General features: G+C 35.2%; 1 protein-coding gene across 4 annotated transcripts; it reads left to right on the top strand.

The window, feature by feature from the left end:
- The first annotated feature begins 598 nt into the window (after window positions 1–598).
- Window positions 599–17034, top strand: LOC130968344 (serine/threonine-protein kinase EDR1-like). Of its 4 annotated transcripts, XM_057893558.1 has the most exons (18): window positions 599–1061; window positions 2895–2937; window positions 3039–3295; window positions 5106–5309; window positions 5675–5863; window positions 5943–6187; window positions 6832–6945; window positions 7192–7281; window positions 9268–9363; window positions 9941–10036; window positions 12604–12724; window positions 13417–13663; window positions 14396–14519; window positions 14622–14641; window positions 14919–15075; window positions 15817–16105; window positions 16241–16313; window positions 16596–17034. In XM_057893558.1, exons 3-18 carry the CDS (start codon window positions 3050–3052, stop codon window positions 16676–16678), a joined length of 2394 nt encoding a protein of 797 aa, XP_057749541.1. In that variant the 5' UTR covers window positions 599–1061; window positions 2895–2937; window positions 3039–3049; the 3' UTR covers window positions 16679–17034. The 4 variants fall into 4 exon arrangements, with proteins under 4 accessions (XP_057749541.1, XP_057749540.1, XP_057749542.1 ...); XM_057893557.1 differs by having other exon boundaries at window positions 2895–3295; XM_057893559.1 differs by lacking the exon at window positions 7192–7281 and having other exon boundaries at window positions 2895–3295.
- Window positions 17035–17086: the final 52 nt, after the last annotated feature.

The following is a 17086-nucleotide window of genomic DNA, read 5'->3' as shown; positions in this document are numbered from 1 at the left end:
TCCTATACTCCCAGTGGAACCCAGAGTCGGACTCCAGCACAAATTCTTCCCAACTTCATTGCTTTCCTCCATGGTTCGTGAAGAAGAGTCTCTGACTTTCATAGCCATATTGTTCTTCAGGAGAAAACCCTTTATCTTCACTCTACACACAATGAAGACAATGAAGAATAAAAAAAAAACCCTAAATAACTATGAGCACCCAGGAGATAACGCTCATAATGAAACGCAGCGTTTCAACAAAGGTACAGGGGGCGATTTGTCCCAATTATGAAGGAGAGAAACCCACATGGACAAGTTACTGACACATCAATGACCTGCTCGGATCCGGTTGCAGGGACTGGAACGTACTGAAATCATAATAGATAGGGATTGATTTGGATATTTAGATTTCTTAAGGGGTGAGAAGTCCATCGGCAAATCGTTAGAAACCGAAAAGGACATTTACTCATTTATATATTTATTTAATTATTGTGCGTTTAGCTAATAATTCAGTGGTGGAGTCAATAGTCAATAACTCAATAACTTGATCACGGATTGCGAAGTGGAATTTAATAACCAGTATTTCAATTTTCACGCTAATGAAGCAGCGGCTATTGACTATTGAGCTAGCTGGCTGGGCAATGGGCATGGGAGATCCCTTCCCTCTTACATCTCCAAGACTCCAATCACCCCAAGCACGTGACTCACCACCCAGCAGGCCACCACCCCTTTCGCTCTCTCTCTTGACTCAATCTTATTAGTTATTTACTTCTCTGTTCTCTGACTTCTCTCCCAAACCCACCAAAAGCCCATCGCTTTCCATTAATCCAAAATTCCAAATCCGTTATTAACCCATACAAACAATTCTCTCTCTCTTTCTCTACGTTTCCTTGTTTGCATCACATCACACCTTGTTCCTGTCGTTTTCTATAACCACTCTTCACTTGGGCGTCCGCACGCCTGTTTAATGCCTTGGCCGCTAGTCGTCGTTAGAATAATGATTAGCCACTGAAAATCGAATGCCACTGAAGGACAACCCCGTTTTGCGTTTCAAACCGAATGCTTGGATCTCGTGCCTGGCGGTATAACTCTCTCTCTCTCTCTCTCTCTCTCTCTCTCTCTCTCTCTCTCTCTCTCTCTCTTCTTTGTAATAATCATCATTTATCCCCTTTTGGATTTTAGCGATTCTGTTGGCGGCAATTTTAATTCAGTTACCTTCATAATTTCTTTATCCTCCTTTTCTGCATTGGATGGTTGATCATTGATGCTTTTTTTTTTGTCGTATAATCCTTGATGTGGTTTTGTAATTTTTTATATTCCGTTTTTATTTTTAAGCATGCTTATTAGTGATTTAGATTTTGTATTGAATGAAGTTGAGCCCGCGTTGGGGTTAAGCTTGCTTTAGTTTCAATTGAGGAAAAAATAAGATATTATTTGCCTATATATTATATATATATATATATATATATATATATATACTTTGAAATTGTCATTCTTGCTTACTGTCAATTTTGAAACATGACTGGTAGAACATGGAATTTTGACATTGCGTGGTTGTGAAGTTTTGTTTATATTTCTTGATTTTTCTGCTGTTCTTGCAAATCCTGGGTTCTAGCTGCGCCTTTGATGTCCGAGTAATTAGTTTTTATGATTTTTCCCCTCACGAGATGCATGGTAGTGGTGTTGTTATTCTTTTCCCTAACTTTTTGTTTAGATTGCTTCATTACAAAAGAATCATGCAGTATATAAAAGTTATGTCCATAAGATTTTTTTTGTAGGCCTTTTTGAATGTAAAGTAAGCTAATCCAAACATACACTAAATCCTAGAAATGCATCAATAAATCATAGAAAATTAAAAATACATTAATGAATGAAGGACGAAATATAAATAGGAGAGGATTTAATATGAAAAATCTTTCCCTTTTGTTATGCCATTTTACCAAATTGTGTGTAGAAATTGTGTTTGGAAAGAAAATTGAAATTGAAAATCTTGAATGAAGCTTATATATAATAAAAACCTGAATGGAGAAACTTTGGTAGAGAATCTTGATATACCAAATAAAGGCAGCACACATTTTACCAATTTTGTCGCGGGAGTTTTATATTTTTGTTTTCAAAATAATCTAAATAAAAAATGTATGGAATTCCAATATAGATGCATGTGTCTTGGAGTTTCAATTGTACATGATTAATACATAAAATGATAGTTTCAGGGTTCAAAACAAGATCTGCAAGGATCAAATGTTACATTTTTGTCACCCACAAGAATGCTATTTGATATAACCATACCGTAGTATAATTCTATCCAAGCCTAGTATTGAAGATAAGTGCTACTTTTTAACCTAGATAATTAAATTTGTTAATGGAAGTGTCTTGGTCCTCTTATAGTCATATGATGTCTAAATCTGTTTTGTGAGGATAGATTATGGCTTCAATATATTTTGTTTCTCTGTGGCATACCCATAGAAAAGACATGATGGGGGGTGCCAAACATGCAGACGGGTTTATCCATGACTAACGACTGTTTAATGTTTACTTGTTTTTTGCATGTTTTAGACTCGGGTCATCCCTGTTCTCTATTTCCCCTGAGCTCGTGTCACTATTGATAAATTCTGTTTTGTATTTGCCTTGTGTGATTACTCTTGGGATCAATTTTAGTGGCTTACCTAGTAGTGTCTGTTGTGACTTGTGGATGTATAGTTCATAGAGAGATTATTGCAAAGGGGGAGCTAGGCCATTTTAAAAAAAATTCTCTTATTTTTGATGGTGAAACTTTACCAGCTCATGGTAGGAAATGTTTTGTTTTATTTGGTATTTATCATTTAATGATTTGAAATTTCTTTGATTTGGATGCTACATGTGATATGGTTTTCTCATCCTAAACTTCCTGACATCTTTTTATTTGGTTGATGCAGGTTGCATGGCCCTCAACTTGAAATGGTTGAGGCTACAAAACAAGTAGGCATTCAATTCAATGATTTGTGGTTTAATAACTTCCTTAAACTTTCGTACATCTTTTATGGGTTAAGAAGTGTGGCAAAATGGTTTTTCATTCCAAGTATATAAGAACATGGAGGAGACACAAGAAGATGCAGGGCAGGCAACGCAAAGGCCATCCAGCATGTCAGCGTGGCCTTCAGATTTTGCTGGAAAATTTGGATCTGTTTCTTTGGATTCTCAAGAAACCTTAAATGATAGTGACTCACATAGACATTCTAATGAAGATGTCATGTCACCACATAAAGCATCACAGATTCTCTGGCACACTGGAATGCTTTCAGAACCAATACCAAATGGTTTTTATTCAGTTATTCCGGTGAGGACTGATTCATACTTTACCCTCTCAACGTGGATATATTCATTATCTTCTAAAGTTTCTAGTAAATAATAATTTATTATGTTGAATTGTAAATAATAATCATTGCAGAAAAGTGAAATAAATACTTTTAGATAGTAGAGATATATACCAAGGTTGAATTGTAACAGTGAAATTTTTCCCTGAAGTTTTCTTTTGTGTTTGCATTTATTCTTTAGAAGAAATATTATTGTGTTAATTTAGTGCTTGCATTTTCTTTACAATTTAAAGAGTGTGTGTGTGTCTATATACATACATACATCTATATATATATATATATATATATATACACATATATATATATATATATATATAGATGTATGTATGTATGTATATATTTTTTCTTTCTTGGCATGATACATTTTGATTCATTCATGGTACAAATATTCACGCTTGGGTTATCTCAATTAATATATATACCATATTAAATTCTTAAGTTATTTAGTTGTGGGAGTGAAAGCGAGTCAGGCCATATCATATCATTTGCAATTCAATTGTTAATACCTTAATAAGCTGGGCTTAAGAATCAAGCTTGAGATAAGGATTTGAATTCATTCATCGAGTCAAGCTTAAGTATGTTCAACTCAACATTCCATAAGATGGGATTTATACTTTATACATATAAAATAGTATTGACTCAATTTACTTTTGCTAAAGAATTGTAGGCCTCTCATTGTTTTGTCCCTAAAAGTTGTGGGATTTAGATTCAGAATCAGGGACTTATCAATTTGTAATTCCTATGGTTAGATCTCCTTTGAAGGATTTTTTGAAATCTTGGGAGTGTTGCGGTTGGCCTTATGGGCCTTGCATCTTTTCTTATAGCTTGGTCAGTTTGGTGCATCTAGCTTATTTTCAATAGTTTTAATTGATTCCATTTTTGCTTGATTTTATTGGAGGGGATTAATTTTTTGGAATGCTTTTGGTGCTTTCCACATGATTGGTTTGATGGTTTTCCTTTGGCCAATATGATATATACAAAGGGGTTCTCATACTTTGTTGCATGTTTTTGTCCTTATAGGACTTACTTGGTCTTGTATTTTTGTGACGATGTCTTATCCTCTTTTGTGCTCTTTTATTCCCTTCTAATAATTTTTTTTCTTTCCGTTATTGATAACTATTTTTTAGTACATATATCATGATTGCTATTGTGAATTTGTAGGAAATGGAAGAGAAGCTAGAAGTGAAAATCGAGAAAAGATTAGCACTGATAGAAATGCTGAGGTTTAATTCTTTCTGAACATAGATAGCAGCAGCAACAGTATATATATCCATTGAAAAATAAGTACAGGTTTAGGCTTACTGAAATAAAAGAGAAGTGTGAGAGTGGAGAAACTGGAAAATGTGGTAGAAATGTTTAGGCTTACTGCATTTAGAATTATCTATTAATCTGGAACCAACTCTTCTTTTAGGTTGCTAGGTCAACACTTATGACTGGTTTTTATGTAGTTCACTTGAAATGTGAATAATTAAGAGGCTTACCTTATATTATGCTGAAATTTAGGTTTTTGGAAAAAAACACAAGTTGCTAATATTTAACTTCTAACCACTTGACCATAGAGGTTTTGGTACCATGCTAGGAGATAACATGTTATGCGAAGACTTATGAGTGGTTTTAGTTATTTAGTATCTAATAAATGCTTTGCAATAACCTTATGCTAAGTTATGGTTTGCATTATTGTTTTAGTTCACAGGTGGTATGCTTGTTCTCATGCATAGGTAAAATGTTTTTTCCAACACATTTAGTATCATTGATTAATCTGCTACGATGCAGGAGAAAAGACTCAAGAAATATTTCGATGATATTCCTACTTTGGATGAGCTTCAGGCTTTGAGTATAGATGGTTTTAAGGCTGATATCATTCTTGTGGACACAGAGAAAGATAGAAAGTTATCCATGTTGAAGCAACTAATTGTGACATTGGTCAAAGGATTGAACTCAAATCCAGCTGCAACGATTAAGAAGATAGCTGGATTAGTAAGTACTCTCATTGTATCTTCTATTCTAGATTATTGATCATTGTCATCCAGCATCAAGATTTTCTGCTGTATAAAAATGTATTGTATAATGTCAAATACTTTCCAGTATTAGGTTGAAAGAAACATTGTTCATTTCGATGCTGTTATGCATGCTTTCTGCTTTTTCAATAACATCAATTACCACCTTTCTTGAAATGAACCATTCAATGTTAATTATAAAATACAAGTTTGTTGGCCTGCATTAATGAGATTAGTGTACATTCACTCTCAGGACTTTCTTTTTATTGCCTACATGCATTATTCAGTTTTCCTATGCATAGTAAACGGTGATGTCAATTTGTTTTGACCTTGATTTTTATACAGGTTTCTGATTTTTATAAGCGACCAAATGCAGAAAGTCCCGCAAAAGCTGCACTAGAGGAGCCCTCCCATGTGTTTGAAAATTGTGGTGTCCAGTTGCTGGGGCAGATAAGGCATGGTTCATGCCGTCCTCGAGCTATCTTATTTAAAGTATTAGCAGACACTGTAGGTCTTGAAAGTAGGCTTATGATGGTAAGCTATGTTTTCGTTTCACTGTTGCAGTTGTTCTCTACAATGTCAATATGTCTTGTTTCACCAATTTCCTTATCAGGGTTTCCCAAATGATGAAGCTGCTGAATGTATAGACTCTTACAAGCATATGTCTGTGATGGTTGTATTAAATTCTGTGGAGCTGCTGGTTGATCTCATGCGTTTTCCTGGCCAATTGTTACCACGATCAACCAAGTCAATTTTTATGACACATATATCTGCAGCAGGAGAGAGTGATTCAGCCGAAAATGATTCTTGTGATTCACCATTGGAACCAAACAGTCCTTTGTATGGGGTTTCAGAGAGGTTAGATCCTGAGAAGTTTGCAGCCTATTGTCATTTTTGCCCTTGGCTTAACTGCCCTTTTACTTTCTTTAGTGTTTTGGTTGTCACCTGTTCACTAATTTTAGTTGTAACAATCTTGTCCTATTTTTCATATTCATGCAAGTCCTTATGTTTTGTTCAAGCCTTGGAATAGCCATTGATGCATTTATTAGGTTAGGTTGCTTGCATTGCATCTTTGGGTGCGACATTTTCTTGGAACCTACTTAACGCTGGATGCTTGTACACTAGGCTGCCCTTTTATGCAATTAAATCCTTTTGTGAGGTTTAGATTGACATGGTACACATGTGGGATTGCACCACATATCCAAGTTAGTGAGGTGAATAAAAGGAATGATACATCACCAAATTTATGCCATGTGTGCAAAACAGCTATCGGCAAAGCTAGTCACATCAGCATCAAACTGACAGGGCGATTTAATTCAACAAATTGAGAACGAAGGATAACATTATTGGACTAAAACTGGTCATCATGAAACAAACAGAACTGGACTTATAATTAACCCCCCCCTGTCTTTTTGGTTGCATTTTGTGACTAGCTTCTCCATCTGTTATAGTTATAAGTATTGTCAACTGGCGAGTATTGATTTCTTGGTAACTTCTTGTAGTGTTGAAAGGGAAAACTTTCAGTTCCGAAGAAAATTTGAAGGGTCTTCAAATGTGTCAGGCCTCTCCTTGAGAAATTTGATGTTACGATATCCCAGTCTTGAAAGGAAAATGAGGTGATAACTCCATTCCTTATAGAGATGTTCTGTTTGGCTGTTTCACTAATTCATTTTTTCCCTTTCAGTTGAAGGTTTCCTTCTCTTCTTAGTTTCGCTTGTTTCTTTTCCCTGTTCTGCTTCAAATTGTTTGATTAGGATAATTTTTCTTTTCTTGGTATCATATATGAACCCTTTTGCCTAGAATATCTCAAAGATGTAGAATACCAACTGTTTATTGTTGAATGGTTTTGTCAATTCTCTCAGTTTGTCTCATAGTGAACCCAACATTGCAACTGCATTTGGTCGGCATAGTAGGAGAAAGGTCATTGCTGAACAGAGGACTGCTAATTCAAGGTTATTCATTATTCTCTATTGTTTAAGATGAATATGAGTATACATGCCAGGTTAAGAAGAAATTATTGATAGTATTTATAACCTTGATTTTGTATACATTGTTTATCATGATGACCTTTTTTCACCTTCTAATAGAACGGGTTACTTTATTAGAGAGGAGAATATACATAGAGGATAAAAATTGTCATATATACAAAAGAAACAACTATGTCCAGTGTCCTAAAGGGATAATAAACTATGTGACAGGATATCAGCTGAGCTTCAAAGGGAAGCCTAGCAATTAGAGTTCCTTCCAAATAAAATCAATAGTTTAAAAGGAATCACCAAAGTTCCTAGAATTCTTTTCCAGCCAAGTACAGCAAAGCACTAAAAACTTGGAATAGCCATAGAATCTTTGCTGCTTAGTGAGTAGAAAATAGAAACTGATATAACCCTGTAGGGTAAACTCATGATTCCTCAAAGATAACCAAGGGGTTGATATAAAGAGATCTCACCATAGGCAAGTGCAACAAAAGATGAACCCCAATTAAGGATCTAATAAGATAAACATTTTAAGTTTGATTGCGAGCACTATGAGTATTTTCTTGACTACAGATTGACTGTTGGTATTTGTCAGAATTCTAAGGTATAGGACTGTCAATAGCCTTAAGTACTAGACACTATGCTTAGTTACATGATATTTTTGGCAAGGAACAACCAAGGTTGTGATAGATTTGTTGATGCCCCAAAGTCATCAATGATTACTCCTTCTGAATGTGTTACTTCTCATATTTTAAAGTTATAAATATTCCTGGTTGGTATGTCTTTATTTATGAAATTAGTTATTCCTCTGCCTGGACCTAATTGTGTTTTCAAAATGATTCCTTACATTACATAATGATATAATTGGTTTGGCCAGGAAAAAAATTGATAGAGAGTAGAATATGATGATAAATGGAAAAGGGTTATTTCTGAATGACATCACTATTGCTAGTTTAGGGAAAAAGTTTTATTTGTCTTGAGAAATCTGTGATTTGGAAGTGACTGTACAGTCACTATAATCTTGGTTAGATTATTCAGACTTCTGAATGTCTTTTGACTTCTATGGGATCTGGCACAAAATGACAAGTAGTTTTTTAGAACTAACAAAGTGAAACCAAGAGCGCAATTACATTTTTTTTTTTGGGATAAAATAATTTTATGAACAGGAAGAGAAGAATATTACAAAGAAAAAAGGAGAAGAGGTCCTCATCACAAAATCATGAACTAACAAAAGAAGACGTCAAAAGTGCAAGTTTTTCTAATCTCTCTGCATACTTGAGGGTGGGAGAGAAACTCCTCTGAAATGATCATACACTTCTATAGCAAGTAGAGGTCAAATGCCTAATCATATCTCACACGAAGTTGTCACAAATTCACAATGCCTGCCGTTAAAGATGCAAGGGTTATACTCCATTCAATTTCACCAAGAAATTGCATAGTCTGTATACTGCCACAAAGATTTGGCTTCTGTGCTTCTCCCAAAACTAGCAAAACTAGTCAACAATGACTGGTATGAAGTCATAGGATTCACCCAGCAATTACCATATACTAACTAAAGCATTTACAAAATGTCAGACATAGAAAAATGCAATAATAGATGTTGAATTGGTACAAATTTGCAGCACAAATAACATTGCTGCTGTCTGAGTTTTATGAGGAGCAGAGTAGTACTTTTTCATAGTATTGCTGTTGTGACCATATTTCTTTGATACCAATTATATCTAAGAACCAATTTAATAATAATGTTTTACGATTGCTAATGGATGGAAATGTTATCACAAGGACATCACTTATTGATGGAGCCCTTGGCCCCTGTCTTCCCAAAAATTGGTCTGTGCATTATCATTTTGTGAAATTAGTGGCAAACCTATCTATTTGATCTCAAAACTTCATGTCCAAAAATACCTTATAATTAATAATTTGTTCACTTTTCTGTTTGTGTTGTAAACGTTTATGCTTTCACAGTCCAGAACATCAATCATTTCGAGCACACCGGCGATCCATGCTTAGCGGTGATAGGTTAGGATTTAGAGATTTTGCTGATGACCAGAGCACATCAAGGTTTATTTCTTTTTGTTCCCTTTATATTTTCTTCTACTTTGTGATGGCAGGTCTTTTTTGTTCTTCATTTTTGGCTTCTAAAGTTTCATTATTTACTAAATGAAAAATAGTTGCTTGTTAACCTTTCTAGTTTGTTTCTATCCCAGTTTGTGATATCATGTTTTACACATTTTTTATTTATATTGTGTATATGAAACAATTTTACGTCAGCATGTACTTCACTTTTGTTGGTTCTGGACTTATGAAGTTACTTTCCTCTACCGAAACATTGTTGGGTATATCATAAGTAGCTTCAGAATTGGTTTCAGTTCAAGTTTTGATGAAGTAATTATGTTGCTTAGTTTGATTTCATTCTAGAAGAGCTGCCACTGTAAACTGATAAAAATAAATTAGAGAGAACAGAGTGTCGTGGTGAACTGGTGCTTAGGGATCTATTTCCTTCTCAACTTTTCGTTGGTTAATGTCGGTTGTTACTTGCCATGCATATGTTTATTAAGTTCATTATATGTTGTTTTGCACCTTTATGCAAGTATATTTTTCCTAATTTTTGAATAGATGAATTTGTAAAAATTTTCAGATCCAGCTATAGGTCAGATGGTGCATCATCTTCACAAGTTCGCAGGATACGAAGAAGTGTCAGTGTTACTCCTGAGATTGGTGATGATATCGTAAGGTTGACTATTATTCTATTATGCTTCTCAATTTTGTACATGTTGAGTGTTCCATCCTTGGTGCTGATCAGATTTATTTTGTGTTTTTTTTTTCCTTTTAACTTTTTTTAATTTTTATGAATTTGGTTGATTACACGGTTTTCCCCCAGTATGATGGTAGTTTACATAAAAAAATGGCTTTTCAGCCAAAATCTCTCGTAAGTGAAATGGCAACCTAATGCACAAATTCTATCTTTAAATGTTTAATTAGAAGTGTTTTTAGAAGCAAAATAAGATAACATATATATGACTCTTACCATGGCTCTGGTTCCTTCATATTTTTAATGATTCATTTTGTTTTCTGTTTTCAATTGTTGAGTGAATTGTCTATTTCCTATATTTTAATATTTATGTTTTACAAGCACATGTTTCATTTATTTTGGACATATGCATGCTCATGGAGAATTGTTGAGTGAATTGTCTATTTCCTTTATTGTGTTAAAAATGATAGATTTCCTGGAGGCCTGGATCATGTTGTCAGTTAATCATATATAGCAAAACTGAGACCTTACTACCTGATCTTGGATCACATTAGTTGAAAATTAATGGTGACACTATAGCAACCATGTTTATCAAGTAAAATTCTTGTCTTGAATTTAGAAGTTCTAAATCAATCGTAAAATCTAGCTCATTGTGGAAAACTTGCTCATGAACCTAGAAAGGCTGTTCAGACCATGTCTTTAGTGGATGTATTATCCAAAGTTACTTACACGCCCAATCACACCCAAGACTAGACATCTAAAGTGTGAAGCTTGCTTATTAGAGTTTTGAGAGAGACAGAGAGAAGTTCAGAAATGTGTAATGTGCATTATGACTGAGTTTAGCACTGAACTGTGCATATATACAAGGATGAATAGCTTGTTGTACAAGCCAGCCTAAGGGGCAGAATAGTTCTTTCCATCTTAAGTTAGTTTTGAAAGCTGTTAAGTAGTTACAGCTGTTCCATCCTTGTTGGCTCAGCAGTTACGACTAACTAATACTAATAGCCTCTACTTTATTTTCTGTCGACTTTACTATCACTTCACTATCGTGTCAGGAGAACTTGGAATCAACAATTAGAGTAAGAACCAACTCAGTAATGGATAACATGGGCCATGTGAGGAGAGTTCGATCCTTCTCTTCCCAGAGTTCATACTCGCTGGATGAGGCGCAAAATGATAGACAAGACTGAGGAGGCGATTGCAGTTGGTCGCTGCGAGAATTTGATGGCACCAAAGAACAAAGCACCAATCATCAAGATTGAGTAACATGTTCGGGATAGGGCACAGATGTGGAGGAGGAGGAACCACCAAAGATGATGAGTTTTCTGGAGGTGGAGACAAAGGAGGATCCATCCTTTAGCTCTTATAATTTCTGGACACCATAATAGAGTTTTAAGATGACAGAATTTAGAGTAACAGAGAGTAGTTCAGAAATGTGTAATCTGTATTATGACCAAGTTTAACACTGAACTGTGCTTATATACAACTATACAAGGATTAATACTTTAATAGCTTGCTGTACAATCTATCCTAAGGGGTCAAATAGTCCTTTATATCTTAAGTTAGTCATGAAAACTGTTAGGTATTCGGAGCTGTCCTTTCCTAGCGGACTCAGCAGTTACAACTAATAGCCTCTACTCTATTCTCCATAGGCTTCACTATCACTATTCACTAAGCTAACTTACTAATAACCCAATATAGAGTGTTGCATTCACTAGGCTCTTTAGGTCTTATGTCTAATATAGATGAGACACTAATAGAATTATATGAAGTCTTTAGGACTTTGATTTTTCCTTAGTATCTCTATCTATATCTAGATCATATCTTTCATCAAAGTGGGACTTTAAGGGGGCTGAAGGCAATAGAGAAAGGAAGGATTTAGGCTGGGCAGGGCCTGAGGAGAGTGGTGGCTCTCTAATGCTACATTGTTATCTTCTTTTAAGTATTTTGCTCTTCCATTATAATATATCAGAGACTGGAGAGTATCACCCTGATATCTTCAGCTCCTCTATTTCTTATCCGTGCACTCTTCTACTCTTTCTTCTACTCTACCTTCCATAATTCTATATTTCCATTCTTACACATTCTGTTATTATTCTGTTGTCACTGCCTAGTCCTAGTATTTGTGGTACCTAGCTTACAGACTTCTAATAAGATGATTAATATAAGGAGGGGAAACAATTTAAGAGAGGAAAGCTTTACCTTGCTCGAAATAGAAGCAAGATGCTAACTTTATCCCATAAGGAGTTCTTGTCCGAATGCTTGCCATTATAAATGTGAGTATTGAGCTCCAATCAAATACCCAAATAATGGCATGGTCAAACAGATAGTACACTTCCTCAAAGATCAAGTTTCTGTCATTCTCCCCAAACCAACAATGTTAGTCAACAAGAACTGGGCCAAAGCTTTCTGCCACACTCAGCACACACACTAAGGATACCAGCCAATGTAACCCAAAGAAAATCACCATAGAACAATGAAAAACAAGGTGTGGAATTGATTTGTATGCTGTTTTAATACTGTGATAACACAGGATCTGATTTTTGTAGGGCTGTACGGGCAATGAATGAAGCACTTAAGCAAACTCGTCGTCTAAGAGAACATGGGGATCATAGTTCTTTGTCCAATTCTCTGAATGATAGAACGAGTGGTCCAGATCTTCAGAGAAATGTATGTCCACAATTTTTCCCCTAACAATGGAGTATGCTATCTTTTTAATCTTCTTTCTCTGTCTATGCATCTTTCAGCATCTCCTGTGCAACAGACCTAAGATTTTATTGCATAATTAAAAAGTATAAGAGAGCAATATGCTATTGCAATTATGATCTTTTTTGTATAAAGAAAAAAAACATTACATATATATATTTTTTTGGTGACTAAACATTACATATATTTATTTGTTCATGAATATATTACAAATGATTTAAATTACAATATCTGCAAATTTCATCATTTTATAAAGATTACATCACATTATCCTCTATCTACTCTTTTCTTCTTACAAAAGAATTACTTTTGATTTAAAATATTATATATATAATAATCACTCTTTTTAAATAAACATTTGGATTAGCCTCTACATGTGTTCTTTCTTGCTCTTTCTGAGTTTTTCATGTGATTCTAGCTCTATTATATATCATGTAGCAGAGTACTTAGGCAGATATACCTTTAATATGGCAGAATGCTAGAATTTTAAAGAGAGCTGGTGTTTATATGTGACTTTGGCCTAATATATGGACTAGCTTCTACGTGTTGCATCCTTGTGATTCTTTTAATAGAAAAAGAAGAGGAAAGGGTGTATCATTCCTTTCAGTTTAACTAGCTTCCAATATCTTCACGTCATTCCCTCTCCATTATCACAGCTGTCAAATTTCCATGGTCATGGTGACAGTTCTCAGAAAGCAATGTCATTACCGTCTTCACCGCATGATTATAGAGGACAAGCACCTGAGAGAGGTGGGCCATCTGGATATGGAGTGAATGCTAAACTGGAGTTGACTTGGAATAAAGTTCTCGAATCACAAATGTTCAACAATAAACCTCTGTTACCATTTGAAGAATGGAATATTGACTTCTCGGAATTAACCGTTGGAACTCGTGTTGGGATTGGTATGTTTTGCTTCTTATTTATTAGATTATTAAAGTTATACTATCTATAATTTTCATGGTGTTATTCAGTATCGTTCTCATGGTATATGCTACAGATTGTTTACAAGGGTTAGTCATGGTGGTTTTTTGAATTGATTGTGAATCACTTGGCTTTTATTAATTTTTGACTTTGTTTTCCCACCACATATTTGTGCTTGGTTGTGACAGATCTAGACTGCTCTGGAGCAAATTTGTCATAGCAGATTGAAAAATTCCCTAGTTTATTTCAACCTGACAACTATTCATTCTTAGGAAGGAAAAGAATTGAAGTTTTGGAATTAATGCAAAAAACGAAATAGAAATAGGAGCCTCAGCATTTGAGAAATAAAAAGTAAAATTAGAAATTTGGATATCCTGTTATAAATATGAACACACTATTTTAGCTAATTTCAATTTGTTACTAACTCACAATATGATACAATTGACGATTGTATGCAAAGTTTGGGAAAAGGCTGCAAAGCATCCCGAATCCGGTGCAAAGCATCCCGGTGTATACAAAGTTCGGGGAAGGGCTGCACACACACCCAAAGGGTAAAATGTTGGCAAACTTAACCTAATACAAGTCACGGCTTGAATCTATGACCTTGGGTCAAATGGAAACAACTTAGTTGTTTCAAGGCTCCCCTTCCCATAAAAACTGCACCATATTTGACAAATTTAGTTGGATTTATTCTCTGTATCCTTCTTTCCCAGGGTTCTTTGGCGAGGTTTTCCGTGGCATGTGGAACGGCACAAATGTTGCAATCAAGGTTTTTCTTGAGCAAGATTTAACTGCTGAAAATATGGAAGATTTCTGCAATGAGATAAGCATTCTCAGGTATTTTGTGTTGTTTTTCTGTTCCTCGGCAATTCTGGTACTTTGAGAGTATTTGCTGACGCCTCATCTCTCCTTTTTGTATGTGATTTTGTTTTCCTCTAGCCGGCTGCGACATCCTAACGGTACTCTCAAACATCCAAACTAGTTGTTTTTACAGTTATGGTCTCTCACTAACTGGTCCTGCACTTTTTTTTGGGGGGTATATAAATGGTATTTGATACAAGACAAACTAAATCCTTTAAAAAAAATTATGATGATGAAGACTGGAGTAATCATTTTATCAAATTCTTCACCGCTCAATTATAAGGACAATGTTGTTCATATAGTTGTAAATTCTTTAGGTACTCTGTTTTTGTTTGGAATCTGCTAATATTTATCAGGTGATTAAATTTTATGCAGTTATTCTGTTTCTTGGTGCATGCACAAAGCCTCCACGTTTGTCAATGGTTACGGAATATATGGAGGTGGGATCTTTGTATTTCTTGCTTCATATGAGTGATCAAAAGAAGAAGCTTAACTGGAAGAAAAGGTTAAAGATGTTGCGTGGCATATGCCGGTAAATATTCTGTTTCTGCATCTTTCAATATCTCTTCTCCATCATAACGCCTTAGTTTTCTACTAAGCTATATGGTTTGTATTGTCCATTCATGTTGATGTGAGTATGTGATACATCTTGCTTCTGTCTTTCAAACTCTTTTCTTCAATACAGTTTATGATAGTAAAGTGAATAAATCATTTAAGCAAACCCACATACTGGGCCAAAACTTATTTACTTATTTTCAATTGTTGACTGGACAGACTGGACTTGTATCTGGTTCCATTAAAACCCGCAATATTTGTAAGGCTAAACTTTAGGAAGATAACATCTGTTCAATCAACAAATTGGAAAAGTGAGATGAACCCTACTTTAGTAAGCATAAGACAAATGGAAAGATTTACTTTGGAAGTTTTTGTCAGATCAGGATAAATGGAATTTACCACTATCGGAAAGACAGGAACTTTGAGCATCACAAGACGAGAAATTTTCAAGTGCAGTACGACCTTGATTGTCCCGTTTAAATGCATTTGCACACAATTTTTATTATACCGTTCTTGTGCTATTTCATTTTTTGAAACAAACAGCAAAATAAAAGTTTCAATATACAGTCTTTCTTTCGCCTTCCCCACTTTTCTTCCATAGGATGTGACATAATGTGCCAAAAAAAGGATTGTAAATGTCATTTTCGTTGAAATATCAATATTTGAGAGATTTCTTTTGATATGTTAATGCTGAAAAGAACACCTTGGCGGCATACAGGGGCTTGATGCACATCCATCGTATGAAGATTATTCACCGTGATGTAAAAAGTGCAAATTGTCTTGTGGACAAGCATTGGACAGTGAAAATCTGTGATTTTGGACTCTCAAGAATAGTGACAGAGACTCCCATGAGAGATTCTTCGTCAGCCGGAACTCCAGAGTGGATGGCTCCTGAACTCATTCGAAATGAACCATTCACTGAAAAATGTGACATCTTTAGTCTTGGGGTGATAATGTGGGAGCTCTGCACCTTGAGTAGGCCTTGGGAAGGTGTACCGCCAGAGAGGGTATGTTGACAGATTTATTCTTTTTCATGATCTTCTATCTGTCATGCTGCTTCATTGAATTTTTCTTCATTGATTCATCAAACTCTTAAGAATTTTTTTTATTGACTTCTATTTTTCTCTCATTCTTCTGATTAGGTTGTTTATGCTGTAGCTCATGAGGGTTCCAGATTGGAACTTCCTGAAGGCCCAATGGGCAGGCTGATATCAGGTGTCTAAAAGTGCAAAACATTAATGATTTGTTTTATTTCTCAAAATTTTTTTTTCGAGAGAGTGAGAGTGAGCGAGAAAAGGGGGTGGGGGTGGTGTTTCACTGCCACTGCACTTATCACTTTTAGGATATCTCGTATCTTTGATCAGTGTAAAAAGATGTACCAAAAAGTGACAATGACGGAGCTGGATAAAAAAAGAAATGGATGAAATATATGTTAATGGCATTATTTTGATTCCATCGATTAACTCGGTATTTCCTTGTGTTCTTTCTTGCGTGCAGATTGTTGGGCAGAACCGCATGAGCGACCAAGTTGCGAGGAGATCCTCTCTCGTTTGGTAGACATTGAGTACTCAATGTCTTGATGCATTGCTTCATGTCTTGTACATACTACATAGTGAACTTGGGTAGAGTTATTACATAGGCTAACGTTGTCGTCGTCGTCTTAATGAATTTTGTTCTGTTTTTCTCTCAAGAGGCTGGGGAAACATGTAATTTGCATCGGTCAGTCCGTTCCCGGATTCCCTACCTTAACTTTCTTTTCAACCAAATCTGTTAAGCGGGGGTAATAAAGAAAGTTGTGTTCTATCCTATTCTCGCCTCATCTTTACGACAAATAAGAAAAAAATATTTCTGGTCCAGGTCTAAAAGGAGAGATTCTATAATCTTTTACGGATTATGTAACTTTGAGAAGTAATAATGCCATTTGGTTTTTTCACAAGTAATTTTTTTTTTGTGTTGTATGTTTACATAAATTTAAAAAAAGGAATAGC

This window comes from Arachis stenosperma, chromosome 3, assembly GCF_014773155.1.
Source record: "Arachis stenosperma cultivar V10309 chromosome 3, arast.V10309.gnm1.PFL2, whole genome shotgun sequence".
Lineage (NCBI taxonomy): Eukaryota > Viridiplantae > Streptophyta > Magnoliopsida > Fabales > Fabaceae > Arachis > Arachis stenosperma.
This window is presented reverse-complemented; position numbering and strand designations above follow the sequence as displayed.